The sequence below is a fragment of the Equus quagga genome, chromosome 18 (assembly GCF_021613505.1).
Source record: "Equus quagga isolate Etosha38 chromosome 18, UCLA_HA_Equagga_1.0, whole genome shotgun sequence".
Taxonomy (NCBI): Eukaryota; Metazoa; Chordata; class Mammalia; order Perissodactyla; family Equidae; genus Equus; species Equus quagga.
In genome coordinates, this window is record NC_060284.1 from 33,586,236 (window position 1) to 33,612,161 (window position 25,926).

The 25,926-nt window shown below is 35.8% G+C and overlaps 1 protein-coding gene across 2 annotated transcripts in view; it reads right to left on the minus strand.

Moving 5' to 3' along the window:
- The window catches only part of SASS6 (SAS-6 centriolar assembly protein), a 44,125-nt gene that overhangs the window by 5,983 nt on the left and 12,216 nt on the right, over positions 1–25,926 (minus strand). For both annotated transcript variants that reach the window (XM_046645380.1, XM_046645379.1), the window contains 7 exons: positions 20,579–20,770; positions 18,295–18,489; positions 18,097–18,186; positions 17,402–17,581; positions 16,943–17,024; positions 16,101–16,237; positions 14,052–14,180 (listed from right to left, as the gene is read on the minus strand). In XM_046645380.1, coding sequence (XP_046501336.1) covers positions 14,052–14,180; positions 16,101–16,237; positions 16,943–17,024; positions 17,402–17,581; positions 18,097–18,186; positions 18,295–18,489; positions 20,579–20,770 — 1,005 coding nt within the window. The remainder of the gene's footprint in view (positions 1–14,051; positions 14,181–16,100; positions 16,238–16,942; positions 17,025–17,401; positions 17,582–18,096; positions 18,187–18,294; positions 18,490–20,578; positions 20,771–25,926) is intronic.

Genomic DNA, 25,926 nt, shown 5'->3' on the forward strand with positions numbered 1-25,926 from the left:
TGATCCCAGGATGCAATCACACTTGAGTATACTGGTATTTATTAGAACACAAGAGTGCAATCACACTTGAGTATACTGGTATTTATTAGAACACAAGAGTATTCCGGGGCTGGTCCCGCAGCATAGTGGTTAAGTTTGGTGCACTCTGCTTTGGTGGCCAACTTCACAAGATCAGATCCTGAGTGTGGACCTACACCACTCGTCAAGCCATGTCATGGCAGAGACCCACATACAAAATAGAGGAAAACTAGGAGAGATGTTAGCTCAGGACTAATATTCCTCAAGCAAAAGCAGAGGAAGATTGACAATGGATGTTAGCTCAGAGGGAATCTTCCTCACCAAAAAAAGAGAGAAAACAATAGTATTTCTTTGAATATATATATTTAATTTTCTTTAATAGGCAGTGCAAAAAAACCCAATTAAATGCATCTGAATAGTCTTTACATAATAATATGCTAAGCATAAAAAATCAAGTTTAATTCTCATTTCACTGAGAATCCTCAACAGCTTCAGATGATAATTAATAAGGCTAAAGCTAAAGAGAAGCACTTGCTTAAGCAACGCAGCCAACTTATTTTTAGGGGAGACCAAAACTAATTTGACAAAGTGTTTATAATACGAGTCTCAAAGTCCTCAATTCTATCTTTTATAATATTCTTTCCAAAAATATTTGTCTCTATGATTTAGGACAAGATCAATTTGGACCTGAAGTTAGGAATGAAAATAGAATCAGTGGCAGCTCTGTGTGGATTAAATTATTGTGAAAACAAAATTATAACACACATGAAAACAATACATAAATCTAAGATATTAGTAATAGTAATATGGACGAACAACTCAAGTGGGTTGAAAAAAGTCTTAGCAAATAAATCAAGATTTGGAAGGACAACTAGGCATATGTTATTTGAGATAATGTTGCCAGAACTACATTTTAAAATTTGCTATAATCCTGCCCTACTAGACCTTTAAATCCTGGCAATGGAATCTAAAAATGTCACCATAGCTAATACACCACAGAGTTGCAAAAGATATAAACAGACGAATGAATAAAAATGGAGAGGCTTGATAAATAGATAGAAATGGAGCAAGTCCACCTCATCGGGACCTAAGAATGGCTGAGCCAGCACTGGCGGGGTGCTTTGGGCCCATGGGCAGTAGGGTGTGTAAGCCACAGCAAACTTGTGCCTCTGGGCCATCTGAAACAGCCACACAGGGCATCTGCCCCACATTCCAACACCTAAAATGACTGTGCACTTGCCTGAGGACGGCCCAACCCATCTGCACTCCTGAGAGAACCACCAATAGCTGCACACTCCAGAGAGTGGCGGCTGAGGCCTGCAGCAATGGTAAGCCCAAGTCTAGCAACCAGCAACACTGGGTACGCAACTTGCTTTAAAGCAAAACAGCTGTAGCTGTGTGCTATTGGACCTCACGGCCAGCTCTGCCAGGGCTTGCCCCACCCAATAAAGTGACCACAGCAGCTGCACATGGCTGAACATTACAACCAGCTGGCCCAGGGGCCAGCCTAACATACCCATGCGACCATAGCAAAAGCAAGCCCACCACAACAGAAGGGCACACATAGTGCGGACAGGGGACACTCCTGGAACATTTGGAACAGGTGACAAGAGGAAGTCACACAGCTGGCCCCCAAAAAAGGGATCTCTTATGTAAGGCTATATGTCCAAAATCAGGAGATGTAGCTTCTCTATCTAATACATAGATATAAACGCAGAGAAGTTGGCAAAATGAGGAGAAAAAGGAGTATGTTCCAGATAAGGGCAGAGGACAAATCCTCAGGAAAAAAACTAAATGAAACAGAGATAAACAATCTACCTGATAAAATGTACAAAATAATAGTCATAAGGATGATTACGTTCTTAGGAGAATAGATGAACACAGTGAGAAATTCAACAAAGAACTGGAAAATATAAAAAAGAGCCACTCAGAACTGAAAAATACAAAAATGGAAACGAAAATTTCACTAGAGGGAATCAACAGCAGAGCAGATGACACAGAAGAACGAATCAGTGATCTGGATGAAAGAGTAGAGGAAATCATCCAAGCTGAACAGGAAACAGAAAAAAGAATTAAAAAGAACAAGGACAGTCTAAGGGACAGTCTAAGTCTGGGGCAACATCAAGCATACTAACATCCACATTATAGGTGTCCCAGAAGAAGAGAGAGAGAAATGGGCAGAGAACTTATTTAAAGAAATAATGGCTGAAAACTTCCCTACTCTAAGGAAGGAAACAGACATCCGTGTATAGAAAGCACAGAGAGCACAAAACAAGATGGACCCAAAGAGCCCCACACCAAGACACATTATAATTAAAATGCCAAGAATTGAAGATAAAGAAAGAATCTTAAAAGCTGCAACAGAAAGGCAATACATACAATACATACAATACATACATAAACATACAAAAGAAACCCCACTGGGCTATCAGCTGACTTCTCAGCAGAAACCTTACAGGCTAGAAGGGAGTGGCATGATAAATTCACAAAGTGCTGACAGGAAAACAAGCTAGTCAAAAAGACTCTACCTGGCAAAGCAATCATTAAGAATGGAAGGAGAGATAAAGAGTCTCCCAGAAAAGCAAAAACTACAGGAGTTTATCACCAAGAAAACCGGCCTTACAAGAAAATTAAGGGACTTATTTAAGTTGAAAAGAAAAGACCACAAATAGGACTAAGAAAATTATCAAAGAAAAATAATCACTGGTAAATGCACATATACATTAAAGGCAGTGGATTAACCACCTGTAAAGGTCAAACAACAAAAGTACTAAAAATATCTATCTCCATGATAAGAGGTTAATGGATACGCACACACAAAAAAATAGGTAAAATACGACATCAAAACCATAAAATGAGGAGGGAGGGGGGAAGTAAAAGTGTAGGGTGTTTAGTAAGACATCAAACTTAAGATATCATTAACTTAATGTAGATTATTTTCATAGGTTATTATATATGAACCTCATGGTAATCACAAACCAGAACCTATAATAAATACACAAAAAATAAAGAGGAAGGAACAGAAACGTTATACTAAAGAAAGCCATCAAATCACAAGAGAAGAGAGCAAGAGAAGAACTACTAAAACACCCAGAAAAAAAGTAACAAAATGACAATGAGTACATATTTACCAATAGCTACTTTAAATGTCAGTGAACTAAAAGCTCCAATCAAAAGACATAGGGTGGTCAATTGGATAAAAAAACAAGACCCATATACACGCTGCAAACAAGAGACACACTTCAGACCTAAAGACACTCAAACTGAAAGTGAAGGGATGGAAAAAGATACTCCATGCAAATGGAAATGAAAAGCAAGCTTGGGGAGCAATACTTACATCAAACAAAACAGACTTTAAAACAAAAACTGTAACAAGAGACAAAGAGGGCATTACATATGATAAAGAGAACAATCCAACAAGAGGACATAATGCTTGTAAATAACTATGCACCCAACATAGGAGCACCTAAATATATAAAGCAACTATTAATAGACATACAAGGAAAAATTTATATTAACAATAAGACTTTAACACTCCATTTATATCAATGGATATATCATCCAAACAGAAGATCAATAAGGAAACAGTGGCCTTAAATGACACAATAGACCAAATGGACTTAGTAGATATATACAAAACATCCCATCCAAAAACTGCAGAATACACATTCTTTTCGAATGCACATGGAACATTCTCCAGGATAGATTACATATTAGGCCAGAAAACAAGTCTTAATAAATTTACCAAGATCGAAATAAAACCAAGCATCTTTTCTGACCATGACAGTATGAAACAAGAAATCAACTACAAGAAGAAACTGGGAAAGCCACAAGTATGTTGAGATTAAACAAAATGCTACTGACAACTATTCAGTCAACAGAGAAATCAAAAAATACCTGAAGACAAATGAAAACTAACAGACAAATACCAAAACTCACAAGATACAGCAAAAGTAGTACTAAGGAAATTTTACAGTAATAGAGCCCTACTTCAAAAACAAGAAAAATCTCAAATAAATAATCTAATGATACACCTAAAGGAACTAGAAAAAGAAGAACAAACAAAGCAGCCCAAAATGAGTAGAAGGAAAGAAATAATAAAAATCAGAGTGGAAATAAATGAGACTAAAAAAAAAAAAAGCCACAAAAAAAGTCAATGAAACTAAGAGCTGGTTCTTCGAAAAGACAAACAACATTGACAAACCTTTGGCTAGACTCACCAAGAAAATAAAGAGAAGGCTGAAATAAAATCAGAAATGAAAGAGGAGAAATTACAATGGACATCACTGAAATACAAAGGATTATAAGAGAATACTATGAAAAGCTATACATCAACAAATCGCATAATATGGAAGAAATGGACAAATTCTTAGAATCATACAACTTTCCAAAACTGAATCAAATAAAAACAGAGAACCTGAATAGACTAATCACTGGGAGGGAGATCAAAATAGTAATCAAAAACCTGCCAAAAGACAAAAGCCCAGGAGCATACGACTTCCCTGGTGAATTCTACCAAAGCTTCAAAGAAGTCTTAATACCTATCCTTCTCAATCTCTTCCAAAAAGTTGAAGAGGAGGAGATGCTTCCTAATTCATTCTATGAGGCCAACATTACCCTGATACCAAACCAGATAAGGACAAGACAGAAAAAGAAAATTACAGGTCAATATTACTGATGAACACAGATGCAAAAATTCTCAACAAAATGCTAGCAAATCAAATACAATAATACCTTAAAATGGTCATATACCATGATTAAGTGTGATTTATTCCAGAGATGTGAGGATGGTTCAAGATCCACAAATCAATCAACATGATACTCCACATTAACAAAATGAACAATAAAAATCACATGATCATCTCAATAGAAGCAGAGAAAGCATTTAACAAGATACAGCATCCATTTATGATAAATACTGAATAAAATGGGTATAGAAGGAAAGTACGTCAACATAATAAAGCCCATATATGGCAAACCCACAGCCAACACCATACTCAATTGTGAAAACCTGAAAGCTATCCTTTTAAGGACAGGAACCAGACAAGGATGCCCACTTTTACCACTCTTATTAAACATAGTATCACAAGTCCTAGCCAGAGCAATCAGGCATAGAAAGAAATAAAAGGGATCTACATGGGAAACGAAGAAGTAGAAGTGTCATTATTCACAGATGAAATGAGTTTACATATAGAAAACCCTAAAGAATCCACCAAAAAACTAACAGAAATAATAAACATACAGTAAAGTTGCAGGGGACAAAATCAACATACAAAAATAAATTGCATTTCCATACACTAACGATGAAATCACAGAAAGAGAAATTAAGAATAGAATCCAATTTACACTTACAACAAACAGAATAAAATACCTACAGAAAAATTTAACAAGAGGTGAAAAGATCTGTACCCTGAAAACTATAAAACACTTTTGAAAGAAACTGAAGAAGACACAAACAAATGGAAAGAGATTCCATGCCCATGGATTAGAAGAATTAACGCAGTTAAAATGTCCATCCTTCCTAAAGCAATCTACAGATTCAATGCAGTCCGTATCAAAATCCCAACATTTTTCACAAAAATAGAACAAAGAATCCTAAAATTCATATGGAACAACAAAAGACCCCAAATAGCCAAAGCAATCCTGAGAAAGAAGAACAAAGCTGGAGGTATCACACTCCCTGATTTCAAAATACAATACAAAGTTACAGTAACCAAAACACCATGGTATTGGCACAAAAACCAGACACACAGATCAAAGGAAGAGAACTGAAAGCCCAGAAATAAACCCATGTATCTATGGACAGCTAATTTTTGACAGGGGAGCCAAGAACATACAACAGAGAAAGGAAAGTCTTTTCCATAAACGATGTTGGGAAAACCAGACAGCCACCTGCCGAAGAATGAAAATAGACCATTATCTTACACCATACACAAAAATTCACTCAAAATGGATTAAAGATTTGAATGTAAGACCTTAAACTATAAAACTTCTACAAGAAAACATAGGTATATGCTCTTTGACATCGGTCTTAGTAGTATCTTTTTGAATACCATTTCTCATCAGGAAAGGGAAACAAAAGAAAAAATAAACAAATGGGATTACATCAAACTAAAAAGCTTCTGCACAGCAAAGAAAACCATCAACAAAACAAAAAGACAACCTAACAATTGGGAGAAAATTATTTGATAAGGGGTTAATATCCAAAATATATAAAGAACTCATGTAACTCAACAACAAAAACAAAAAACCAACTAAAAATGGGCAAAAGATCTGAACATTTTTCCAAAAATGTACAGATGGCCAACAGGCACATGAAAACAAGTTCAACATCACTAATTATTAGGGAAGTGTAAATCAAAAGTACAATGAGATATCACCTCATGTCCGTCAGAATGGCTATAATTAATAAGACAAGAAATAAGAAGTGTTGGGAGGGCCCAGTGGTGCAGCAGTTAAGTTCACATGTTCTGCTTCGGCAGCCTGAGGTTCGCTGGTTTGGATCCCGGGTGCAGACCTATGCACTGCTTGTCAAGCCATGCTGTGGCAGGCGTCCCACATATAAAGTAGAGGAAGGTGGGCATGGATGTTAGTGCAGGGCCAGTCTTCCTTGGCAAAAAGAGGAAAAACTGGCAGCTGATGTCAGCTCAGGGCTAATCTTCCTCAAAAAAACCCAAAATAAAATTAAAAATAAATAAGCGTTGGAGAGGCTGTGAAGAAAAGGGAACCCTCATACACTAGTGGTGGGAATGCAGCCATTAGGGAAAACAGTATGGAGATTCCTCAAAAAATTAGAAACAGAAATACCAGATGATCCAGCTATTCCACTTCTGGCTATTTATCCAAAGAATATGAAAACACTAAATCAAAATAATAATTTCTACCCCTATGTTCATTGAAGTATTATTCATAACAGTCAAGACTTGGAAACAACCTAAGTGCCCATCAATGGATGAATGGATAAAGAAGATGTGGTGTATATACACTACTCAGTCATAAAAAAAGATGAAATCTTGCCAGTTGCAAGAACATGGGTAGACTTTGAGGGTATTATGCTAAGCAAGAGAAAGTCAAATACTATATGATTTCACTCATACGTGGAAGATAAAAACAACAACAAACACACACAGATATGATACCGGGTCAACACAAGGTTGACATAAGAGAAGCTATATTGTAGAAAGGAAACCATATTGTAACTTTAAATGACCTCTGACTGACTAACTCAGATATGCTCTGTAGATTTCGTGTCCCCCCTCAGCTGCTTTAAGATGGTAACTTTGTTCTTTTGAGTTCCTTAGGAATGTGATGACCCCTGGGCAGAGAGCCTATGCTGATAGCCATCATCAATGACAACTGAAAGATCAGGGTATAGGGCATTGCTCTATTCTCTGATGCATATCCAGTAACACAAAGGACTATCAGGAACTGGGACCAGATGTCTCCTCCCACCGAGAGACCAGCCGCCTCCCCTACCTGCAGAATAGCCCCATATATAACTGGCCTGTAGTCTTTGTTCTGTGAGATGGTTCTTTTGGACATGACTTGGCCATCTTCCCTCTTGCCAGCAAGCGTAATAAAGTCCTTTCTCTCCTATCACCTTGCCTCTTGACTACTGGCATGTCATGAGGCCAGCAGACGACCCCCCTTGGGCGGTAAGAGATATACAGATTAGATTGGTGGTTACCAGAGGGGAACAGTGGAAGGAGGGAAAAAGGGTGACTGAGCATATGTGTACAGTGATGGATGGTAATTAGTCTTTGGATGGTGAACATGATGTAATCTATGCAGAAATCCAAATATAATGAAGTACACCTAAACTTCATATAATGTCATGAACCAACGTTACCTCAATTAAAAAAAAATGGAGAGAGTGTCATGGCAGAGTGAGCTTGCCTGGGACTCTCGCCCCTCTAACATACAACAAAAAGGAGAAACCATATTCCAACAGAAAATATTCTAATAGCACAGGAATACTTGGAGACCCACAGCAGCCAAATGAAAGAGGGCAGAGAGGCTGAAGCCCCCCTTGGAGGAGCTGGAACGGGGTAAGAGAGAACTTGGATTCCTCCCCTAAAGCCTGGGATCACTGCCACGGGAGGCTCCATAAGGGAAGGAGCAGGAGAGGGGCCGCTCATCTGCAGGATCACCCAGGACTCCCTAGCACCCTTGCAGCCCAGACAGAAGCCCTGTAACAGGGTGAAAGCTTTTGCATGGGGTGACCTCATCAAGCCAAGACCCCAGGAGACCAGATAGCGAGAGCTGGTCTGGAATCCTGGGTCTGCGCACAAGAGAAAGTGCCCCACCCCCCCAGCCAGCGCTGTGCCATGACATCTCAGCTGAAGGCGGAGGGCTCAGAATATGCAGCTCTCAACTCCCATCTAGTGGCAACAGGCTGTAACTGCAAGCGAATAAAAGCACTATGAGGAAAAATCGTTCTTCTAGCATCAAACAATTCATAAAAGCTCCAGACGAGAAGGAAAACAATAATAACACAGAATTATGTCCTGAGGACTTGGAAATAGGTAAACTAAACGACAAAGAATTCAGAATAGCTACGGTCAAAAAAACTGAATGAGGTAAAGGAGAATATAGAGAAACAAGTCGAGTTCTGGAGTTACTGCATAAAAGAGATTGGAACTATAAAGAAGAAATAATGAGAAAAACTAGAGATGAAAAATACAACGGAAGAAATAAAATATAATACAGATTCCCTGAATGCCCACATGGACGCCACAGAGGAGCAAATCAGCATAATCGAAGAGAGGTTGAATGGCTCCATACAGAGGAAGAGAGAGAACAAAGAATAAAAAGCAATGAAGAAGATCTCTGAGAAATAGCCGACTCAATGAGTATAATGATAACTAATTATAGTTATCCCCAAGGGCAAAGAAAAGGAGAATGGAGCAGAAAGCGTGCTCAAAGAAATAATAGCAGAGAGTTTCCCAAATCTAGGGAATGAGAGAGAAATGTGTGTGGAAGAAGCTTCCAGATCTCCTAGATATGTCAATGTAAAACGCCCTACTGCAAGGCATATAGTAGTAAAACTGGCAAAACTGAATGACAAAGAAAGAATACTCAGGGCAGCAAGGCAGAAGAAAATAACCTACAAAGGAACCCCTATCAGACCTTCAGCAGACTTCTCTGCAGAAACCTTAGTAGCTAGGAGAGATTGGAATGACATATTCAAAACTTTGAAGGATAAACATCTTCAGCCAAGAATACTCTATCCAGCAAAAATATCATTCAGATATGAGGGAGAAGTTAAATCTTTCCCAAACAAACAAAAGCTAAGGGACTTTGTAGCCAGGAGACACCCCCTACAAGAAATCCTCAAGAAGGCCCTCAGACCTGGAAAAAGAAAAACAGGGAGAAAGGGGTCACAAAACACAGAGTAAGGAGACAAATAGATAGAATCAGAAAAGGATAGCAAATATTCAACTATAGCATTAGGCTAAAGGGAAGGAAAACACCAAAAACAAAGACAATCTTGTCACTTTAACCACAAACTCACATCACAAGTTGGAATAAGAGATGACAATAATAACCTGTGAGAGGAGGAGGAAAGGGACTGAATCAGTTTAGGCTAAGGAAATAAGAGGCCACTAGAAAATGGACTATGTTATGCATGAGATTCTGAATACAAACTTCAGGGTAGCCACTAAACTACAAAACAGAAGAGAGGCACAAAAAATAAATAAGGAAAAAGCAAAGAAACCCAGCATAAGAAACTGCAGCAGTCAACGGGTAGGCCAAAACACACAGGATGAGAAACAAAGGAAACACAGGAAAACCAGAAAACAAGTGACAAAATGACAGCATTAAGCCCTCATGCATCAAGAATCACCCTCAATGTAAACGGATTGAACTCTCCAATAAAAAGACACAGAGTGGCAAGATGGATTAAAGAACAAGATCCAACAATCTGTTGCCTCCAGGAAACACATCTGAGCTCCAATGATAAATACAGGCTCAGAGTGAAGGGGTGGAAGACGATACTCCAAGCTAAAGGCAAACAAAAGAAAGCAGGTGTTGCAATACTTACATCAGACAAAGTAGATTTCAAGACAAGGCAGGTAAAGAGAGACATAGAGGGGCAGTATATAATGATCAAAGGGACACTACATCAAGAAGAAATAACCCTTATAAATATCTATGCACCCAACACAGGACCACCAAAGTTCATAAAGAAACTATTAACAAACCTGAAAGAAGACATCAAAAGTAACACAATAGTAGGGGACCTCAACACCCCACTCACATCACTGGACAGATCACCCAGACAGAAAATCAACAAGGAAACAGTGGAATTAAATGAAAAGCTAAAACAGTTGGACTTAACATACATATATAGAACACTCCATCCAAAAACAGCAGAATACACATTCTTCTCAAGTGCCCACAGGACATTCTCAAGGATACACCATGTGTTGGGAAACAAGGCAAGCCTCTATAAATTCAAAAAAATTGATATAGTAACAAGCATCTTCTCTGATCATAATGCTATAAAGCTAGAAAGTAATTACAAGAAAAAAGCTCTGAAAGGGACAAAGATGTGGAGACTAAACAATATGCTATTGAACAAGCAATGGATCATTGAAGAAATTGAAGAAATAAAAAAAATCTGGAGACAAATGACAATGATAACATGCCATACCAACTCATACGGAATACAGAAAAAGCTGTATTAAGAGGGAAATTTATCGCAATCCAGGCAACCTTAAGAAACAAGAAAAAACCCAAATAAGCAATCTCAAATTATACCTAACTGAATTACAGAAAGAAGAACAAAGCCCAAAGTCAGCACTAGGAGAGAAATAATAAAAATCAGAGCAGAAACAAATGCTTTTGAAACAAAAAAGGCAGTAGAAAGGATCAATGAAACAAAAAGCTAGTTCTTTGAGAAGATAAATAAAAGTGACAAACCCCTAGCCAGACTTACAAAGAAAAAAAGAGAGAAAGCTCAAATAAACAAAATCAGAAATGAAAGAGGAGAAATAACAGACTCCGCAGAAATACGTTGGATTATAAAGAGAATACTACGAAAAACTATATGCCACCAAAATGGATAACCTAGAGGAAATGGATAAATTCTTAGACTCTTACAATCTCCCAAAGCTAAGTCAAGAAGAAGCAGACAATCTGAATAGACCAATCACAAGGAAAGAGATTGAAACAGCAATCAAAACCATCCCAAAAAATAAAACTCCAGGACCAGACAGCTTTCCTGGGGAATTCTACCAAACTTTCAAAGAGGATTTAACACCTATACTTTTCAAGCTGTTCAAAAAAATTAGGGAGGATGGGACACCTCCTAACCCACTCAACAAGGCCAACATCACGCTGATACCAAACCCTGACAAGGACAGCACAAAAAAAGAAAACTAAAGGCCAACATTGCTGATGAACATAGATGCAAAAATTCTCAACAAAATTTTGGCAACTCGAATTGGGCAATACATCAAAAGGATCATACATCATGATCAAGAGGGATTCCTACCAGGGACACAAGGATGGTTCAACATCTGCAAATCAATCAACGTGATACACCACATCAGCAAATTGAGGAATAAAAACCACATGATCATCTCAATAGATGCAGAAAAAGCATTTGACAAGATCCAACAGCCATTTATGATAAAAACTCTGAACAAAATGGGGCTAGAAGGAAATTACCTCAACATAAGAAAGGCCATACGTGACAAACCCACAGCCAACATCATACTCAATGAGCAAAAAATTAGCACCATCCTTCCGAAAACAGGAATTAGACAGGGATGCCCTCTATCACCACTCTTATTCAACGTAGTACTGGAGGTTTTGGCCAGAGCAATTAGGCAAGAGAAAGGAATAAAAGGAATCCAAATAGGGAGGGAAGAAGTGAAACTCTCGCTGTTTGCAGACGACATGATCTTATATATAGAAAACCCCGAAGAATCCATTGGAAAACTTCTAAAAATAATCAACAACTACAGCAAAGCTGCAGGGTACAAAATCAACTTACATAACTCAGTAGCATTTCTATACTCTAATAACGAACTAACAGAAAAAGAACTCAAGAACACAATACCATTCACAATCACAACAAAAAGAATAAAATACCTCGGGGTGAATTTAACTAAGGAAGTGAAAGACCTACACAACGAAAACTACAAGGCTTTCCTGAAAGAAATGGATGACAACATAAAGAGATGGAAAGACATTCCATGTACATGGATTGGAAGAATAAACATAGTTAAAATGTCCATACTACCTAAAGCAATCTACAGATTCAATGCAATCCCAATGAGAATCCCAATGACATTCTTTACAGAAATACAACAAAGAATCCTAAAATTCATGTGGGGCAACAAAAGACCCCGAATTGCTAAAGCAATTCTGAGAAAAAAGAACAAAACTGGAGCCATCACAATCTACAAAGCTACAGTAATCAAAACAGCATGGTACTGGTACAAAAACAGGTGAACAGATCAATGGAACAGAATTGAAAGCCCAGAAATAAAATCACACATCTATGGACAGCTAATCTTCAACAAAGGAGCTGAGGGCATACAATGGAGAAAAGAAAGTCTTTTCAACAAATGGTGCTGGGAAAACTCGAAAGCCACATATAAAAGAATGAAAATTGACCATTCTTTTTCACCATTCACAAAAATAAACTCAAAATGGATCAAAGACCTAAAGGTAAGACCTGAAACCATAAGGCTTCTAGAAGAAAATATAGGCAGTACACTCTTTGACATCAGTATTAAAAGGATCTTGTCGGATGCCATGTCTTCTCAGAGAAGGGAAACAATAGAAAGAATAAACAAAGGGGACTTAACCAGACTAAAGAGCGTCTTCAAGGCAAGGGAAAACAGGATTGAGACAAAAAAAACAACCCACTAACTGGGAAAAAATATTTGCAAGTCATACATCCGACAAAGGGTTAATTTCCATAATATATAAAGAACTCACATAACTCAACAACAAAAACTCAAACAAACCGATCAAAAAATTGGCAGGAAACATGAACAGACATTTCTCCAAAGAAGATATACGGATGGTCAACAGGCACATGAAAAGATGTTCATCATCACTGATCATCAGGGAAATGGAAATCAAAACTACACTAAGATATCACCTTACACCCATTAGAATGGCAAAAATATCCAAAACAAATGTAACAAATGTTGGAGAGGCTGTGGAGAAAAAGGATCCCTCATACACTCCTGGTGGGAATGCAAACTGGTACAGCCACTATGGAGATTTCTCAAAAAATTAAAAATAGAAATACCATATGACCCAGCCACCCCCCTACTGGGTTTCTATCCAAAGAGCTTGAAGTCAGCAATTCCAAAAGTCCCATGCACCCCTATGTTCATTGCAGCATTATTTACAATAGCCGAGACATGGAAGCAACCTTGGTGCCCATCAACTGATGACTGGATAAAGAAGATATGGTATATATATACAATGGAATACTACTCAGCCATAAAAAAGAATAAAATTGTCCCATTCACAACAACATGGATGGACCTTGAGGGAATTGTTAAGTGAAATAAGCCAGATAGAGAAGGACAACCTCTGTATGATTCTGCTCACATAAGGAATTTTAAACATGTAGACAAAGAGAACAGATTAGTGGCTACCAGAGGAAAGCGGGGGTCGGGGGTGGGCACAAAGGGTGAAGGGGTGTACTTACAACATGACTGACAAACAGTAATGTACAACTGAAATTTCACAAGATTGTAAACTATCATAAACTCAATAAAAATTAACAAAAAAATGGAGACACTGAATAGGAATAAATAAAGTTTAAGCACAATGATGTCCAGGTTTTTATAAATTACAGTGACTCAAGAAATATCATACAGTGCATATAATACTTACTATAAACATATATACTAGATATTTAGTAATATATTCATCTTGTACATTATCTAATACTTACCAATTGATCAATGAATAAATTAATTTTTAAAAATTGAAAAATATGTGTATGTTAATAAGTTGCTATATTTTTCAATAAAAGTATTAGTTAATTTGGCTACCTTTGGTCCTGAAACTGGGTGGATGGTATTTTTGGCAGATATAGGATGAGGAAAGGTATTCTGGAATGCAAATGCAGAGGAGACAGGATAACCCATCCCACAAGATGGGTAAGTCAGTCTACCATCAACCTAAAACCAAAAACATGAAAAAGGTTAAGGATGAGAAATTAGTTCTAAATAGTATATGCTGATCCAGGAGCCGTTAGCATCTGTTATAACTAATAGTTAAGAGCACTATTTCTGAGACCAATTTTGTTTATCCTAACACCACAAAACCCTGCTTTATTATACAGCATGAGGCTGGGGTACCTTTGGCCCACAGGGCTTTTCAATGTGGCTGTGTAAGCTCAGACAAAACAAACCACTGGACCTGCCTTTGAGATGAGTTAAAACAAAGACCCCCGGACCATGTTGGTTCCCTCGAGGCTTCCCATTCCTAAAAAGGGGGGGATAGGGAAGGGAGTCATAGATCAATAGGCCAATCAGGGATTTTAGAAATAAAAATAATTTTCTGCCAGACTGAGTTAAGATCAAGATCTGTGTTCTTAAATGGACCACTTGAGACAATAATTTACTTTGCTACTAATTCTCAACATAGTGATACCACCATTAACCAACGTCGCAAAACCAGTTTATTTTTATAACAGGACAATTGAAACACAAATCTTAAAAAGCAACTGTGTACATCAATGGCTGCTTGATAAAAATATCTTTCACCCAGCTATTTACCATCAGTCATTAAGGTTAAGCCTGTCAAGTTCTTTCAAGTTTGAAATTTAGTACGGGCACTTCTTTCTGTACCTATTCCCAATCTAGCAGAAATCTTTTCCCTTCTTTAAACATCATGTACTGATTTACTAGAGTAAATTAAAAATTCAATTAGGCACCTGCCATTTTAAATCCTCTGCCAATGCCTTCCAGCCAGACTACCAGAAACATATCTATAGGTGTATACATTGGGCTTACTGCTCCTTACAACAAGGGAGACTGCACACCATGAGGAACCTAATAAGACGGGTGTCTCAGGAAGAGGGTGTTAAAACGGACTTATTCAGTGGACTTAGGCACATGTTAGGTGCTTTGAGGGACAGTTTAAGAAAGTGGGGCTTTGCTGTGGATCAGATGCTATCAGGAAATGGGGATAATGGTACAACTGGGTATCTGAATAAATCTTATCTAATGAGGCAGGAGGAATGTATTAAGGCCAAAGCAGTAACTGCTAATGTAGCACCAGTCACTCACGTTAGCCAGGACAGGAGGATGCTTGCCCATTTTTGTCCTCCGGCAATGTTCATATTTTTTTGTTGCATTCAGACATGATTACGGAGTGGTCTTGTTTTTGTCTTGATTTATCACAGTCATAGAGTGGCCTTGACTGATGCTGATATTCTGTGAAATTGTTTATGTTCAACAGGAGAGCCCCAAGGCCTAACTGTGAGTGCTAGGTCAGCTCCCAGTGACACCTAGGCCTAAGTGATAGTACCAAGCCAGCTCCCAGATGTAAGGAGCTGCTTTTCTTTCTCTCCCCTCTTATTTCTTGCAAGGAAAAAGCAAGAGATCTTGTCCTGAGAGCTGGAAAGCTTCTATCTCATAACTACTTTCTTCTAGAATCTAGAGCTGACAAGCCTGCTAAGGGCTTTTCTTTCTGTTTTTTCCCTTTTTCTAACAGAATTCAGTTTAGGCCCCTTCCATCCTAGCTCCAAACTTGAGCCAACCCCTTTCTTCCTTCTTGACGCCTCCTAAACACTTTGTGAGTGTTAAAGTTTTTCAGCACATTCAGCACTACTTTAGTTAATACTGAATGATTTCTATATCCATTAAAATCTTACAAAGAAGTGTGCCCTTAAATACAGCCTCTTTGTTAAGAGCAAGTATACCTATATGTCCCACTTTCAAGTGCAACTTAAACTCTACTTCAGTGCTAATAATTGTAGGACTCCAGTTGTATTAGTACCAACACCTTATGCCATGGAGACTTCCTAACAATCTGGGAATATTTTTGTTTTAGGAAATTTACTAAGATAACTCACATCTTAATTTAAATCTTACCACATTAGAGTTAGGAGAAATTCCACTTCTGATTGTGTTGCTACTAGAATGTACGGGTGGAGTGGCAGAAGGTCCCAATACATCTTGCTTTCTCACTAGCTGATTTTCATTTAGTTCTTTATTTAACCATGTGATTACTTAAATAAAAGAACAAGAAACAAGGTAAAGAATTTTATTTGACTATTTTTATTTTCCTAATAATTGTAAACATTTAAAAATTATATTGAGAGTTTTTAAATTTTAAAGGTTTTAAAAGTATCTTATATCACAAGGGAACAATATAGGTTCACCTAAATTTTCATAACTTAAGCTTATTATTGTAGCAACTGCCTCATAGGACTCCTTATTCTATCAGTTTCAGAAGCATATATTTCGGCTAGTCAAAGAACTCTTTGAAAGCTTTCATTTCTAGAATGATAGATACCTTACAGTTTATTTAAAGTTCACACTCTTACGTCTGATGACCAATACTAGAAACTGAGAAAATGTTAAAAGCTTAATCTTATATTTCAGTTTCAAATAATTCATATTATTGCTCCTAGGTAAACACAGCAATTAGAAAAAGAAGTGAAGAATTTAAACAGTAAATTATAGTCAATATTTACAGCACTTTTAGTTTTGGCTTATTGATATGTGATATGGTTTTCTTTATAATGCTGCTATTTTACAGGGCAGATGATATAATTCACTATAGCAAAGACATTAAGTCAGAATAATTAAACCAGAAATTATTTGTATATAGCACTATCTTGATTTACCTAGACTTTTATGAATTCAAATAAAATTTTCAGGTTAAGAACAAAACTACAAACTTCATTTACATAAAAAGGTAAAATACTTACACTTTTCATTATTTTTTAGAAGCTGTTTGCTTTCTTCAAGTTTTTGAACCGTGGCTTCTAACTGTTCTTGTAATTTGCATATCTGAAATATGACAATCCTCATAATAAGTATAATAAAGGCCAAAACAAAAACTGAAGAAATATATTACTATTAAATAATTACTATTAATTATTATTAAAGAATAAAGGAATTAGCTCACCTATGTGATAAAATATTTATTTTATATACATACACACACATATATATATATATGTGAACACTCATGGTATTTGAGCCATGATAACTTTTCAAACTGAAATATGTTATTAACTTCTGTTGAATTTAGTCATGTTCTTCGGAAGAAAAAAGAAACCAAAGCCATTCTGTCATACGATAAACCAGAAATTTTGAAAAGACATCTGAGGAAATTTGTTATACTTTGCAAATAGTCACACATGCAAAAATATAAAATATTATACCTCTTGCTCTTTAATTCTGAGAGACTGTCCAACATCTTGTAATTCCTTTTGTTCCTTTTGTAATTTTTCTTCCTTCTCAGCCAGGAGTTTCTCTTGCTGAATAGTTACTGTATTCTTCAGTTTCAATTTACCCATTAAAGTCTTCAGATCCCCTTGTAATTTCTTGATAATTTCATTTGCCTATAAAAGAGCTTCATATGTATATCTCTACATAAGCCAGTGAAATATTAATATTCTATTAAACTTTTAAAAAACCAACCTACATGCCCAGAAACTGATGATTGGATAAAAAAGATGTGATATATATACACAATGGAATACTACTCAGCCATAAAAAAAGACAAAATTGGCCCATTCACAGCAACGTGGATGGACCTCGAGGGTATTATGTTAAGCGAAATAAGCCAGTCAGAGAAAGATGAACTCTATATGACTCCACTCATAGGTGGAAGTTAGTGTATTGACAAGGAGATCTGATTGGTGGTTACCAGGGAAAAGGGGGGGTGGGGGGAGGGCACAAAGGGGGAAGTGGGGTACCCACAACATGACTAACAAAAACGTACAACTGAAATCTCACAAGGTTGTAATCTATCATAACATTAATAAAAAAAAAAAAGTGTTTTAAGATGAGGAAAGAAATATGTGCTAGTATTAAATAAAAGCTATCTAGAATTATACAAAAAAAAAAAACAAACCTTAAGAAGTTCAGCAGATAGTGATTTTATTGTAGCTTCAAGTTTTCCTAGTTGTACCTGATTTTTCTCACCATTTTCTTCTAAAGCCACCTGATACATATTTTAAAAAACATGAATAATTATGTTCGTGTCTGTTTAGGAAAAAAACATCACTTGTAAATGTGATCATCAATTTGTTTACAAAATTTTAAAATAAACCTTTTGTTCCTGGATTGTATCAAATGCTTCCTTTGTTCTTAAAACAAGCTGGTCCTTATCCTTGATTTCCTGTTCTAAAACAGCCACTTTTGTTTGTAGCTGATTAATATGCTTTTCTTTTTCATGGCATTCAGCATCTAGTGTAGAATTCTCTCTTCGCAAAGAGAGGACTTCTTGCTTAGCCCGCTGAAGCTCCTAGAGAGAAAAAAAAATGATGCATTACGAAAAAGGGAAATTGGCTGGTCTCGATAATTAAGACGTTTAATACATAAAAAATGTCTTTAATAATTTTAAAGTTCTAGTACTGATATATTTTTAAAAGACATAAAGGTCTCTCTAAAGGTATATGTAAATTGTAGATTTGTAATATAATAATAAAAAACACTAAGATCTAATTCAACCACAAGGGAAAATAAAACACCCTGATTTATAAATAAATTACTATAACTTTTAAAAACTAGTAAGAATTTTCTGATGTCTTGAAATTCACAGTTTTAAAAAATCACTTAGATAGTAAATGCTCACTGTAACAGAATTTCAAAATACATAAAATAAATAAAAAACTCTATCGTTCTACCATCTAAGCAGTGGTTCTCAATCTTGTCTGCATATTGAAATCACCTGGGAAGCTTAACAACTACTGACGCCTGGTACCACCCCCAAGAGATTCTGATTTAGAGAGTGTGCGTTAGGGCCTGAGCACTTGTACCTTAAAGAGCTCCCAAACTGATTCTAAGAGTAGCCAAGGGTGAGAGCCATGATCTAGAGATAACATTTTTCTCTGTTGCTTATATATACAGATTTATTTTTTAAAAAGGGCTCATAGTGTGTAGTTTTATAATCTATCTTCTTCAGGTATTACAAATATCTTTCCATGTCAACAAACACATTAACATTTCTGGATTTCCTTTTGGTTTGTTCTTTAAAACAAACACAGTGAAAAATAATTGCTCATTAAAAATAGATTCTTTAAAAATCTAGAATAAATCACTTCCCAATCATCTAATACCAACCCAAATGTTGCTGGTATACAAAGCCCAATATATAGTATTCCTAGATAATTTTCATTTTTAACAAAAACCTTATAAAATAATTTATAGCATGATACCACAGTGGTTTTAGAAGCACAGACTTTGATATCAGATACACTTGATTATATAAAAGTCAACATAATGAAGCACTCTGTTTACACACTGGCCAGTTTCAGGGCTAAGATAGAAGAAATCATATAGCATTATAAGGAACCAATGTACTGTGAAGACTGAAATGTTTTACTAACTGGCATGAAAGGTGAAGAGGGCAGGGAGGACAAACTGTAGACACCTCCTGTTGGGACAGAACACTACGAAGATTGGAACATAAAATTGGTCATGCTTTAGAGTGTCTCATAACACACTGGTGAAGAGAGTTGGAAGTCCTGTGAGCTAGAATAACACTGGTGATCTTTGTATCTAAATATGATAGACTTAATAAAATCTACATATGTTTTCTGATAATTCATATAACAATAATGTATAATAATACTAGGAAGGATTCTATCATCAATGCCAAAGCATCATCAAATGTGCCACTATAGCAAGAATTTTAAAACTTTTCTGTTGCCTGAAAGAACTAGATAATACTAAAGACAGGCAAATAATAAAGGGTTCCAATCCTCGCTCTTCCACTTATTAGCTATGTGACTTTGGGCAAGTTACTTAACTTCTCTGTCTCTGAGTTTCATCATCTGTAAAATGGGGATAATAATAGTACCTACTTTAAAAGAACTGTTACAAGACTTAAATGAATTAATATATGTAAAGCACTTAAAACAGTGCCTATCACACAGCAAGTGCTCAGCAAGCATTAGCTATCATCATTACTATTATCACTATTATTATTACTAGACACTAAACTTCATATAGTTGTTAGATATGTTGAGTAGGCTGAGAGAAAGAACCAGCCCTGTCAACACTGAGTACCCTGAGCTGTGACATTGTGCTGATATTAAAAGTACACTGAAAACTCTGAGGGCTGTGCCAATGAGCTGTTCCTCAAAACCCTAATTAAAAACATCCAAGTTCACCTCAGTTCAGTTCTGAATTAGCCCTTTTCATCAGATTTTAGATTCTCAATTTTTTTTGCATTGTCTGACTTGATTGTGCTAACACGTAAGAGGCTCTTGCAGAACACCCAGAGGAACACCACCCATCCAAGTAATAAAGCAACCAAATTAAAATCAAATTACCAAATTAAAGTGGTTCTTTTAAACTGGGGGGAAAAAAACAAATCCCATATTCAATACCTCTTCAACACCAGATAGTTTTGCTTTAAGTTCTCTGATGGTGGAGTCTCCTTTATACTTCCTTTCGGTTAGGTCTTTATTAGCTGCTTCCAACTCAGACAATCTGCTCTGTAACTGCTGGATGTTCCGCTGGTGGAGCATTTCTAAATCTTTCTTCTGTTGTTCATGCTGCTGTTGGTACTGAACCTGTGCCTATTATATAATAAGAATATATTACCAAAATTCAAATAAAAAACAGAAATACAAATATGAGAAGATTTGAAAAAAAAACAATCTTAATTATTCTCCTTTATAAGATGTCTGTTTTGAAGAGGATCTATTTTCAATTATTTCAACTACTCAAACAGTTCAATTCAACTATTTCAATTATGAAATAGTTCAATTTTATTTCAGCTATTTCCATAATTGAAATTGAAGAATTCAATTGAAGAATTCAACTGAATTAAAGGAGAAAGTAAGGTGAACAAAGGCAAGTTTATTTACCACTATGATCTTATTCATAATTTCTGTTTCTGCTAAATCCACATATGTTTAGAAGCAATGGTCTTTAAGTTAAGGCAAGAATGAGGCATGATTAAGTAAAAAGCAAACTGCAAAACAGTATATATAGTGTGAACCTATTTGTGCAAAAAAAAAAAATGAGTGAGTACATAAGGAACTTTCAGTATTTGCTTTACACACCATTATATTGTTTGTTTTTTACAACCAATTTATATGTTTTATAATTAAAATAACACAAACTTGTAAAATCAGCAAGGTATTGTTCATTAGTTCCGTCTTACATTTAGTAGTTACACTTTACCAACAAAAAAATTTGAACATGGTTGTAACTATGTAATCTCTGGTGCCTGTTGGAAACATACCACAAACCCATCCTAACAATTTCTGTTGATGAACGCTACCAAATCCTAAATACCTCTGAAAAATATTCTTCTGATTATGAAAGTTATACATGCTCTTAAAGGCAAAGAAAGAAATCACAACCAATAATTTCATCCAGGAAGTCACTCTAAATATTTAGGAATATTCTTTTCGTCATTTATATATTTAAATTGACGTCATCCATACACATACAATATATTTAACAAATTAAGATCAAGCTATTTATACAACTTAATCACGCTTTTTATTCCCTTAGCATTTGCACCTTCTCACATCATTAAAAACTCTTTGTAAACACTTTTATAGCTGCACAACATTCCATCCCATAGCTATACCATAATTCATTTAACCCTTGCCCTACTATGGAGTTTCCAATTTTTCACAATTACAAATAAAACTATGATTAATATTTTTGTACAGAGACATACATCCAAAATTCAGATTATTTCCTTATGATCAATTATAGGTCAAAGAATATACACAAATATAAAGCTTGATACAAGTTCCAAAACTACATTCCAGAAAAGTTGTAACCATTCAAAGATTTCTACAAGTGCAGGGGAATGTCTTTCTCATAAAATACTTTGAGAATTTTACATTACTACTTTAATAATTCCCTCATTTTTGGAAAACTGGAAGAGGGAGGAGAAGGGAGCAAAAGAGATAAAATAAGTAAGAATCTATATAAATATAAACTGAAAAGGCAATCTTGGAAAAAGCACTGAAGCAGCAATCAAGAAAAAAAAAGGAGCATACTGGTAAACATGCTAACTGTGTCTAAGAGAGTAATCAAACACACTAGAGGCAACTGAGGCCAAAGGCAGTAAAAATAAAGAACTGGTTTTGGGGCTGGCCCAGTGGCGCAGCAGTTAGGTTCACACGTTCCACTTCTTGGAGGCCCAGGGTTTGCTGGTTTGGATCCCAGGTGCGGACATAGCACCGCTTGGCAAAAGCCATGCTGTGGTAGGCGTCCCACATATAAAAGTAGAGGAAGATGGGCATAGATGTTAGCTCAGGGCCAGTCTTCCTCAGCAAAAAGAGGAGGATTGGCAGTAGTTAGCTCAGGGCTAACCTTCCTCAAAAACAAAAAGAACTGGTTTTATCTCAGTGATCATGCGAATTGTGAAGTTTTTGTTTTAAAAAAATGAAAGTATAAGGCATAAGATTACATACAACGTTTACATTTTCTATTTGTTCATTTCAGATGATTCTGATGTACACTAAAGTTTTAAAATCACTGCCCTCGAGAATATCTATCAGCAGCAAGAGAAGAGTTGCCTGGTTTTAAAGTCTCTAAGGACTGATTCACAACCCTATTCGAAAATGCAGTAAGGAAAAAAGAATTCTTCAGTCACTTTTGAGGTATGAACAAATGCACTTATGATGAAACTTTTAGAACTTAACTTGTTTGAAAATAGTCAAAAATAATTTAGTAAACAACAGATATTAATTGAAATAGTGAGAAAAACAGTGTAGAACTAATTAATGAAATGAAAAACTAATTCTTCAAAAATACTAAAAAAAAGACAAACCATCCTGTCTCATTAAAAAAACAAATTAAGAACATAAAAGAAATAACATGAAGATTTTAAAAATCGTAAGACAATATGTATGATATTGTACTAATACATTTAAACACATAGATGAAATACATGTTTTTTTCAGGAAATAAAAATTTTAAAAACTAACTCAAGAAAAAATAGAAAATCCAAACAGACCAATAATCATGAAGGAAATGGGAAAAGAACCTAAAGATAAATGCCTCAAAAGGGCACCAAACCAAGTGGCCAGCCTGGTGGCATAGCGGTTAAATTCGCGTGCTCCACTTCAGTGGCCCAGGGTTCACCAGTTCGGATCCTAGGCATGGACCTAACCACCACTCATCAAGCCATGTTGTGGCAGGCGTCCCACACATAAAGTAGAGGAAGATGGGCACAGATATTAACTCAGGGCCAATCCTCCTCAGCAAAAAGAAGAGGATTGGCAGCAGATGTTAGCTCAGGGCTAATCTTTCTCAAAAAGAAAAGGCACCAGATCCAAATGATAAAAGGCTAATTCTATCAGGCCTTCAAGGAACAGATAATTCCTTGTTATTTGACTGTTCTACAGCATAAAGAAAACTAGAAAATGTTCTCACTCATTATATGACGCTAGCATAATTCTAATACCGTAGTCTATACCCCATAATTTTAACAGGCAGACTAAGATAGAGTTCAGGGAAAGGGTAATTTCAGACCAATTTCAGCTATGAATATAAATACAAATATCCTAAATTAAATATTAACAAATTGATCCAACACTTTAATTAAAATCTCTTTGACTAAGTATTATACTATGAATTCAAAGATGGTTCCACACTTGGAAATCTATTATCATCATTTATTACATTATCAGATTAAGTGAAAAAAATGTTATGATTATTTGATTAGATTCTCAAAACTCAATTTATCTGACTTAGCACTCTTTGCATTAAAACTCCTACGAAACCAGGAAAAGAAGAAAACTTTCTCAAATGTAGAGCAAATATCATACCTAATGGTGAAATATTTCAGTTATTTACCAAAAAAGACTGGAACAAGATAAAGATTCCATTATTATTCAGCACTTTTCTATACAAGAAAAAAAAAGGACATAAATCTTAGGAAGAGACAAATTACCATTTTTATATAGTTTTTATATCCACCTGGAAAACCTAAGAGAATCAACTCCAAAACTATTAGAATATGTAAATTATGCAAATATGTGAATGTAATTTAGAATTAATGGGTACCATATTAATACACATTAGCAATAAACAATTAGAAAATATCACAGTGGTGGAGTGTAGATGGTCCCATTTATAGAGCAGAAACCTTTCCAGGCAAAAAGTTAACAAGAAATGTAAGAGAAAAAATGAAAGGAGAAAAGGAAGAAAATAAAGAGCCTGTTTTAAACAAATAAGACTTGAATAAACAAACCAAGAGATAGTTCTACTAGGTAAGAAAATTCCAGACATATCAGATCTTCCCAACAGTCCAGAAATAAGCCCAAATACATAAAGGAATTCAGTGGATGTTAAAGGTTGTATTTCAAATCACTGGGGAAATATGATATTGGAACAACTCACTGACACTATGTCAAAAAAATACTTCACATACTCCACAAAAATATATTCCAAAAAGATTAAAGAGTTAAATACAAGAAAACTATAAAAGTATTAGAAGAAAATATTGGAGAATATCTTTCATAACCTTGGGGTGAAACATGAAATGAAGCCTTAAACCATAAAGGGAGAGATTGACAGATTTAATGAAATTCAAATAAAAAGAACCATATTTGGCAAAAGATACCCGTAAATGGCAAATGATAGGCCAGGAAAAAATGTTTATAATCTACATAACAGATAAAGGTAAAATATCCTTACTTTATACCATTAAGAAATGAAGGCACAAGCCACAGACAGAAAATATTCACAACGCATATATCTGACAAAGGACTCATGTCCAGAACAGACAAAGAATTCCTACAAATCACTAAGAAAAATACTAATAGCCCAATTTAAAAACGGGCCAAAGACTCAAACAGGCACTTCCCAATAGAAGATCCAAGTGATCAACACGCATATGAAAAGGTGTTCATTATTAGGAGGTCTAATCACACGCCCACAGAACGGCAGTGTAAACTGGCGTGTCCGCTCTGGAAAACAGGTAGTTTCTACCAAGTTACACCGAAGTCTACACTAGAACCTAGTCATTCCAATCCTAAATGTAAATGCCCAAGGAAAATTAGTGCATCTGTTCACAAAAAGACATGCACAAGAGTGTTCACAGCAGTTTAATTAATAATAGCAAATTATCAGAAACAATCCAAACGTCTATCAACAGGAAAATAGATAAATTATGGCATATTCACACAAGAGAATACTACATAACAATAAAAAGAAACACACAAGAACATAACTGAATCTCAGAGATGATATGCTGAGTGAAGGAAGCCATACACAAGTAAGTACATACTGCATCACTTATATGAAATTCAAGAACAGACAAAATTAGTCAATGATGACAGAAGTTGGAAGAGTGATGACCTCCTATGGGAGTATGATACAGACTGGGAAGGCACCCAAGGGAACCTAGAGGGGGTTGGTACAATTTTCTGAATCTTTATTTGGGTGGAAGTTACACATAAAAATATCATCAAGCTGCACCCTTAACAGCAAACATCTAGTAAAGTGCATTAAAAACAAAAATGAAATTAAATATTAAAGAAGCTGTAATATAAAAGTTAAAAAATAAATCCACACTACAAAGAAAATGATAGTCACATAGATAAAATAAGCACAAGATATTAAAAAGTAAACCCCAGAAGAAAAAAAAATGGCCAAAAGTCATACGAAAAAATGTTTATCTTTGTTGAAAATCTAAGAAATATAAATTAAATACTACCATAACACTCATCAGGTGGCAAATATTAAGAAGGTTAATAAT